The sequence below is a fragment of the Galendromus occidentalis genome, unplaced genomic scaffold (assembly GCF_000255335.2).
Source record: "Galendromus occidentalis unplaced genomic scaffold, Mocc_1.1 scf7180000077191, whole genome shotgun sequence".
Classification (NCBI taxonomy): domain Eukaryota; kingdom Metazoa; phylum Arthropoda; class Arachnida; order Mesostigmata; family Phytoseiidae; genus Galendromus; species Galendromus occidentalis.
This window is the reverse complement of record NW_003805179.1, coordinates 742681-751306: the sequence shown is the minus strand read 5'-3', so window position 1 is coordinate 751306 and position 8626 is coordinate 742681. Positions and strand designations below refer to the sequence as shown.

At 49.6% G+C, this 8626-nt stretch overlaps 2 protein-coding genes across 2 annotated transcripts; one reads left to right on the top strand and one right to left on the bottom strand.

Moving 5' to 3' along the window:
• The first annotated feature begins 2016 nt into the window (after positions 1-2016).
• TrpRS-m (Tryptophanyl-tRNA synthetase, mitochondrial) lies at positions 2017-3668 on the top strand. The gene is made up of 5 exons (XM_003741676.1): positions 2017-2269; positions 2399-2716; positions 2810-3055; positions 3133-3282; positions 3384-3668. Exons 1-5 carry the CDS (start codon positions 2150-2152, stop codon positions 3594-3596), a joined length of 1047 nt encoding a protein of 348 aa, XP_003741724.1. The 5' UTR covers positions 2017-2149; the 3' UTR covers positions 3597-3668.
• A 649-nt stretch (positions 3669-4317) lies between these two features.
• On the bottom strand, positions 4318-7274 carry Kap3 (kinesin associated protein 3). The gene is made up of 7 exons (XM_029111001.1): positions 7098-7274; positions 6115-6951; positions 5760-5963; positions 5458-5626; positions 5159-5334; positions 4807-5025; positions 4318-4665 (listed from the first exon to the last, which is right to left on the bottom strand). Exons 1-7 carry the CDS (start codon positions 7272-7274, stop codon positions 4318-4320), a joined length of 2130 nt encoding a protein of 709 aa, XP_028966834.1.
• Between the last annotated feature and the right edge of the window lie 1352 nt (positions 7275-8626).

The window sequence follows — 8626 nt, the reverse complement described above, 5'->3', positions numbered from 1 at the left end:
CCGGAAGATTCCCCATTATTCGAATACGTCATCAGGTCATCAGTATCGCGCTCAAATAAAGAACCCATCAATCGTCGGATCGAGTCATGAATCACGACCCCCCGACTAGACTCCGAGAGTTCGGCCTCCAGTCCCAGCTCAAAACGGGACACCTATGAGCGGGCGCGGGATTAGATATGGGGCCGTCTTTTAGAACTCGGTTCTCTGAATTTCTCTGACACCGATTTTGGAGGCGTATCGGGGAGGCGAGGTTCTTCGCGACAGACATTCTTATGAATGAATCATTCTGTATAGGAATCTATTCTGCGACAGACTATATCTGAAGCCCTGAATGTGACAAAACGAGTTTTTTCGCGCACCGTCCACGAATGCGTCCGTCAAAGGGCTCGCGGTTAGGATGAGTCCGACATCGACCATGAGCTGCGAATTTCTTACGAAATTTCGGTCCGGTCTAGACCGTTCTCGCCCGTCTTCAGTTATCGATCGTTTTCCTCACCCCTTACATCTGACCTGCTCTGAAGGTAACGTAACCTTTCAAAGGATTTTGGAAGAATCTGCTTATTCAAGACGAGCCGGGAGGGCGCTTCGCGCCCTCGCGGCTCAATTGCCCGCACGCCGGATGCGATTCTATCCAAGGCCCGAGCGAGTTTGTCGAGTGATTACGACGGAAAGCGTGATACCGATTCGCAATGAATGAGTACGACACCAAAGAGCATGAACACATGAATTAGCATGAGAAAAATGATGCGATGCTTTCGCAGGCCTGAACGAATTTGTCGTGAGCAATCGGCAGTTATTGTTCTGAGGAATATCTGATATGGAGATTCCCTTTGTCCGATGTATGCCTATCTGATATCTGAATGATAGCACGACGCATGAGCATTCACAACTGTGCTTACAGTTTGGAATCTCTATTCACGGGTCGATTCGCGGGCGAATTGAAGCAACGCCTCCGACTTATCTTGGGCATGGCGAATTCAATGAGGAGACCTCTGAGCCTCGTGACGAAACTCCACAGATCACAAAAAACACTGCTTAGGTCTCTCGTACTTGTCACTGAATCTCTCGAAGAATGTAGGCAAACCGCGCGTGAGTCCCAAAGTTCTTTTTGTCGAAGATGTTCACGACAGAAAATTCTGATTGGAGTTCAAAAAGATATATGGATGCAGAGTCGGACTCTCCCATCGCTCCCATGGAGCAGGAGAAATGATTGCACAGTAATGAAACAGGTGAAATATATGGGCATCGCTCATCAGATACGCTAAAGAATTATAGAAGAAAGTTTGGAAAGCATTACGTTCGATCTCATAGCTCTCGATTCTCCTCTGATGATCGAGTGGAGAACCCCGATATTTGGTTCAATGCCGGACCGATATTACTGCTTTATTCTATAGGGGGAGAAATTATCATTATCAAATTAGATCATGCTGAAATTAGTAGGCTGCTGCGACGTCTCTCGAATCGCGCGCCTTGCCGGAACGGTCGTGGCATCATGTGGAGAGAAGTGGTGGAGAGGATTTCGTTTCCAGCGAACACTGGAGAAAAACTTGATAATTTTCCGGAATAACTCGAGAACGATGCGATTGATCGAGTGGAAAAGTACTTCTTACGCTAGCGGGAATGATTCGGCATCGAGTCAAAGTAACTTGAAGTCTTTTGACAGACAAATAACCCCGATATTTGGTACAATGACGGACCGACATTACTGCTTTATTCTATAGGGGGATAGTTAAGCTTCTATTTCATCCAACGCTCCCGTGCTTGTCCGGCCCCGAATGACCAGGTCTGTCCGGGGATAAGTCAAGCAGGTAGAACATCACAAGGAGCTCACTCGACCGGTATCTGACTTTCTCCGAGTGAGGGCGTGTTTCCATCATCGTAATACTTTCATCCTGGCATAGGGACTACGGCTGAATTGAGAGCTTCTGCCCTCAAAGGAGGATACTAGGCGCACCGCCAACCTGATCCCTAAACGTCGGAACTCCTCAGAGCAATAACACGCGCTCTACAACAACCGGCCTCCTGTTCGAAATAAAATAGAATAGAATGTCTCGATGTCGATTCCCCTGAGACCGGGATTCTCTCTACCGTCGAATCGCGAGATGCCAAGAACCGTCTCATGATCCGATGAGGAGTCTGCAACGACACGATGAAAGCCGCCAGCGCCTTGGCGAAGTTTCCGCGCAGAGTTTATTCTGGAATTCAGCCGACCGGAGTTCCTCACTTGGGGAACTATTTCGGCGCGATCAATCAATGGATAAAGTTGCAGGTGAGGAAAACCTAGTGTTTTCAGAGCAGTCTGGATTTATGGACGAGCTCGAGCCCGTTGCTCCAATTTTCGCAAGTGTTGCATCTATTTTGTGGTAAGGTTCTGATTTATGCCGAGGTCGCTTTCTAGAAATCCTCGGACTGTCTCATATGTGTGGTGGATCTGCACTCGGTGACGATCCCGCATTACGATCCGCCCGTGCTCCGATCGAATATCGAGCTGATGACAGCATCCCTCCTGGCGTGTGGAGTGAACGCAGACAGCATTTATCTCCAAAGTCTGGTCCCTGAGCACGGTCAGCTAGCGTGGATGTTCAATTGCATCTCGACGATGAACAGAATGTATCACTTCCCGCAATTCAAGGAAAAGTCTACGGGGATGAAAGAAACGCCTCTGGGTCTATATCTTTACCCGCTGCTCCAAGCTGCAGATGTCCTCCTGTTCAAGGTTTGTAAACCGTTGACGCCGGCGCCGCGACTGGATCGAGAATCGACTCGACATTGAGGAGCATTTCCCGATTTTTTTCATCTCCCCCCGCAGGGCACTCACGTTCCGGTCGGTGAGGACCAGCTACCCCACATACATCTGATAAAAGACATAGCCGAAACCTTCAATAAGCGATTCGGGAAGACAGTCTTCCCTTACTGTGAGCCCCTCTTGAACACGGACAGCGCTCGAGTACGTGATCTCAAGAATCCTGAGAAGAAAATGTCGAAGAGCGCACTGCCGCACGGTCGCATCGATATAACCGATCCACCAGACACTGTCAGAAATAAAATTCGCAAGGTACTTACGCGCGAGATATTCGCCGGCCTGGTTGCGGTTACATCGGATATTCAATGATATTTGAGGATGTCCTGCAGGCAATGACAGATTGCACCTCAGCGGTGACGTTCAATCCCACTCAGCGGCCCGGCGTTTCGAATCTGGTCCTTCTCCATTCCTTGTGTTCTGGTCAGAGCATCGACGACATTGTGCGAGACGCCAAGGAGTTGGACACCGGCAAGTACAAGGTCCGCAAAGATACTCGACTGGTTTCATATTCGTTCGGATATTTGATACCGCGATTGAGAGGAACTCATCCAGAAGTTTCAGCACCGGTGATGTTTTCCAGGGGGTTGTCGCCGAAGCAGTGGTCGAGTTCCTGAATCCGATCCGCGAACGCACCGAAGAGCTGAACGGAGACAAGCAAATGCTATGGCAGATCTTAAGGAGGAATGCCGAGCGCGTCAGAGTTCAAGCCGCACAAACGTTGGAAGAAGCCAGAGTGGCGATGGGTATGGATCACGCACCTGCCCCGGATTCGCACGGCACTTCGCGTCGATGATCCGGCGCGAGGAACTCTCCGGATCAATGAAGGATGAGGGTGTGGTTTGTGGGAGCACTAGTCGGACATACTCGAATAAATGCAACGAGACATTCGTTCGCGAGTTCAATCGCCTTTTTTGCGGCGGGACCGCACCGTGCGCTTGAGCCTCCTCCGAGAAAGATTGCGATGCTCCGATTCTTTCCCGCACTGGAAGGGAAATGTCGAGCACGCCCGATGGGCTCATTACGCCTAATTGAAGGAAACTCTTCTCCATTGGGCTCCCGTCTAGCCAGCAAAATAACCTGATTCGACAACTGAGCGACTCGGCTTAGAGGAGTCGTCGCTCCACGTCCCTCACCAAGGATTGCGCTTTTCCGAGGGTTCTTGACCCAATTTCTTCCTCCGGACAGAAAAAGCTATGCCTCTCCAGGAAAACTTGTGGGCCCCTCCGCGCCGTAAGCCTGGCAGAATCCCGAAAGAGTTGCACTGGAAGGAGTCACCCTGGGAGGGAGAAAGTCTCTCATCTGAAGGGCCAAGACATTCCGTGGCTAGCTCACAGAAGGCGGGGTCTGTTCCCGAATATAGAGCTCCGCGGCGCTTTGAACGTTGTCCTCACGCGATTGTGGGATCCGACGCCGAAGGCACACTGAAGACTAGGAATCTTGGTCCGACTTGAACTCTCAGGCTGTTATTCACCGCCCAGCGGGATTTATTCTAGACGAACTTGATATAACATCAACTAGCTTTCGTCGAGCGTCAAATTCATCCCTTCGTAAAGATTCGTTGTATCCGGTGCTTCTCGGGTCGCTTTGAAACTGGCTTCCGCATGCTCGACCATGTCCATCCATTGGGCGTTGAAGTGACCGAACTTCGCCAATCGTACTTGCGAAGCCCAATCCTGTCCGTGTTCCGCCAAGAGATCGAGCGCGGCGTCACACATCAGCTGGACTCCTTTATTGGCGTCGTTGAGAAGGTCCAGGAAATAACCGGCGACAGGGGTCTTCGCCAAAGCCGCTTCTCGCGAGCTTTTGTGCCGAAGGATGCAGTAGAACACCCATAGCACATGAACGACCATGGTATCGTTCTCCTGCGGAAAAACAGCCGTTTCGTTATCCAGGCCAGCCGATGGCCCACAGAAGCTCAATGGCAAGGGAGGCCAATAAAGCGGAGCCATGATCAGGAATCCGAAGCGGCCAGGAGCCCAAGAGACGGAAAGAAGCAGACTCACCTGGCATGCGTTGAGGATACTCAACAAATGTCCGTGTAATTCTTTGCCTATGAAGTCGAGTGCAATTTCAGGATCGTTCTCCGCGAATGTCGCGCAGACGAGAAGGAGATCCAGAACGAACTCCTCTTCCGTCGTGCATCGCTCCAGTTGAGAAGAAACCGCCTGTAGCTGATCATTCATCCAAATCAGGATTCCACTTTTCGTGACGTTGTTCAGTACCTGTCGGTAGACGAGGAGAACAGCTCGGTCGGTGTCCATGAGAATTCTTTGACAACAAACAAGGATGGCATCGGGTATTTTATATTCAAGCGGCTTTATTGAATCGAATTTAATTATTCGCGAGTCTTCTCACCTGTAGGAATTCCACTTGGTCCAGATTCGCCAAAATTCTCATGCACTCGGTGGCAACCTCATTGTTCGTAGGGGTACTCAGACGGTTTTGCTGCTCCAATCGATCGGCGATTTTCTCGACGTGTTCCAAGAATAGCTGTTTGCTAGGTCCATCATGCATTGAAATATTTCGCACAACTGCAATGAGATTGCTCGTCAGTTTGGGTTCATGGGCGATCAGCTGCTTCCGGCAGGGGCAAATTCACTCAACAAACGATCATGTCTCCATGCTCTTATCGATCGGAGGATACGACATCTCACCTCGCAGCAATCCCACATCGCTGTATTTCAGGGCACGTTTGATGAGGAATTTCAGCCCGTTTCTCTCGCATATTATTTGTGCGCAGGACAAACTTGAAGCCAGCGACTGGGCGATGAGGGTCAACTCCGATGAGCATGGTCCCTCGGTCTCCAGGATCAGTCCTAAAACCTGGAAGGCATAACGCCGAGAATCAGCTAAATTTGTACTGGGCATTCAGGTCGGACAGAGAGACGGAGACTCAAATCTTCGTATCACGGTATAATTCATTCAGAGGTTTCTTGGAGAGGGAGTCTTTACTCACCACATGAGCGGCGTCCGTGTATGCGAAGTGCGAGAGGAAACGACTGTCTTCTGCTATGAGTATCAGAATTTTCAGGACCTGTGACCTCATCGAGGGCCTATTAGTCGCCGCGAGATGCGATACAAGCTTCGGCAAAACGCCGCAGCTCACAAGTCTACAGCGGGTGTCAGCGTTGAAGCTCAAGTTATGGATGAGCTTTAGAGTCTGAAGGGCAAGGGCGTAAATTAGGCATATGACGCTGTACTCATGAAACATGATTGCACTCCATCTCTTCCAATGCGAAATCGGAAGTGAGGCTTCCTGTCAAAGACGGTTCCACATTCCTGGGCGTGAAAATGAGTCAGCCCAGACTCACCATGGTCGCGATTTCCGTTTCCTCCGAGGGAATGATCTGACATATTTTGTCCAGAGCGGCGGTCTGTGCGATATCCTCTATGTTCTCCTTGTACGCACTCAACTTCACCAGGAACGTCAGGACAACGAGAAGAAGTGGTCGGCTTTTTCGGTCCAGGCAAGAAGTTAGCAAGGGAACAATTCCTTTATTCACGATTCTCATCTCGTTTTTCGGATCACTCGTCATGTTCAGGAGTAGACTGAATGCGGCCGTCAGCATCGTATCCTGTTTTCGCAGAACGGCCGTGTAGCTTTTGGTGAGGTTTTCGAAAGCCTCGATGTCGTTACTAAGCTGTGACTCTTCTAGCTCATCGAGTACTTGCTGAGTTTTGTGCATCTCACCCTGGAGCAGCTCCATGGTGAGAGATCCGACCTTGTGATCGGATATCACACCGGCAAAGGTCACGAATCTCGAAAGGCATTGGAAGAAATTCAGAATATTACTCGCTAAGGAGTAGTTGCGATGGCCTTCCTCTCGGAGTGTTCTCGTCAAGGCTCCTAGGAGCACCTCGTGCTTCGTGAGAACCTCAAGGTTCTCTGTGTTTTGAGCCAGGAACAATATCATTGAGGATGCTTGAACCTTCGACTCGTCTTCGTAAAGATCTTCAATATATTTGTCGAGTTGAACCATGCTTATTCGCTGCACTTCTTCTTCCCGGAGGTTCGAGATGCCGCTCTTTTCCCGTCGCTTGCGGAGGTAATTCAGCAGTTGTTCGACCTCTCGGAGGTTTTGCGCTTTTGATACGAGTTGAGAATTTTTTTCGCATATTTCTTCCGCGAGCGTTACGATGTCACTGTCCTGGAATGCGCGAGTACCGCGATACATGAGTTCTTATGCGCCCAATGATAAGATTAAAATCTATAATGGGAGCATCTGACTTTCAACAGAGAAGTACCCGATTCACATGACAATCAACGAGCCGTCACGGGGGCATAAACACTTACCGCGGCTAAATTTTTAATCCTCACTTTCCGTTGGAGGAATGCCGTATCGCTGGCTACATCATCCTGATCACTGATGACGCAGTCGAGTTCATAACTGATTATTAAGGCACGCTCCACAGGATGAACGTCGAGTTGAACATTTGTTATTCGTCGCTGAACATTAACATCTGTCGCCATTGTGATATGTTGTACGTCGATTATCACTAGTGATAATTTCTGGGACGATCTTTGCGTGGATTATTGTATCTTGGAAGAATCGTCCGTGTTCGAAGTCGAGAGTACCGGACTCTCTCTAAGTGAGTCAGCTGGGCGTTCGGCAAGTCGGATCGTCGCCATGGAGACGAGCTCCGAAGTGTTCTGTGCGTACTCCTCGAAGCGATGGGCGGCTGAGCTCTCGATGAAAAGCGGTTGCGCGGCTCTATATGCTGCCAAGTGAATAGGAATCACATTGAACTCGAGCAAGGACGGAGCTTAGTCTGCGGTATCATTCGCGACATATATTCATGAATTATTCATTTGATGAAATCTGCTTGGCGAGAAACCCAGCTTGTGATAGAGCTTACGCCGGACACCCCTGGAGCGAGGCCCGCCGCGAATCGGGTATTGAATATACAGCTCTCGAATCTTGTTGGCCCTACGTCATGGACGAAAAGGCCTTCTTCAACGTCGAGTGACATTCGCTTGAACTAGTTGTCCAAGCTCGGTCAATTTTCCTTGAGCACGCAGGGGGTGAGAGAACGTCTATTTTTAAAACGTTGAACGCCGTCAGGCGAGAAGACCAAATCAGCTAATTCCTAAGGTGTGTTGGGCTCATCAGATGAGACATCGAGGGTTCCGCGTCATTCCGCCTCATGCTATTGACGAGCGTAAGCTCGAAAATCTGTTGAAGGCTCTGCATGGAAATAGAAAACTCCGGAATAAAGAGGAGCCTTCTTGACGGAAGCCTGGCTGGATTCTTTCGGGCGAAATCTCCTGGTGCGCAACGGAGACATCCGTCTAGTACGTTCGAGACTGGAAGTTTGTTGCGAAGTGACTGAGTGCACGGAGGCTTTTCCATCGCGAGGATTTCCCTAGGGTCCGGAGGGTTGTTCACCCTTCTCAGGAGCGTGGGACGAGTGTTCTCGCGAAACGATTCCGGGGATCGGAGACCCAGGAAGTTCCGAATGACAATTTCCAGAACTTCTCCGGAGGTCTCGTGGCTGAAGATCATGCCAGTTCGTCGCCCTGGAGCCTCGGCAGAATTTCTCCGGCCATTGCCTCATCTTCGGGAAACTTTCCCTCGAAATTTTCAAAGTTACCCATTCTCTTCTCGGAGTTTCATCTTTTGCCGATATTCTGACAATCCTCAAATTTCAAGCAACAATAATTAATCATTATTGATATATTACCAGTTTTTTTTTGGACGAGTAAGAAAAAAAAATGGAAATAATTAATCATTACAATTTTTTATAATGGCCGACCAAGACTAAGATCACTCACGTCCAGAGGATTCGATGCAGCATACGTCCGGCTTCTTCTGGCCTTTGCGA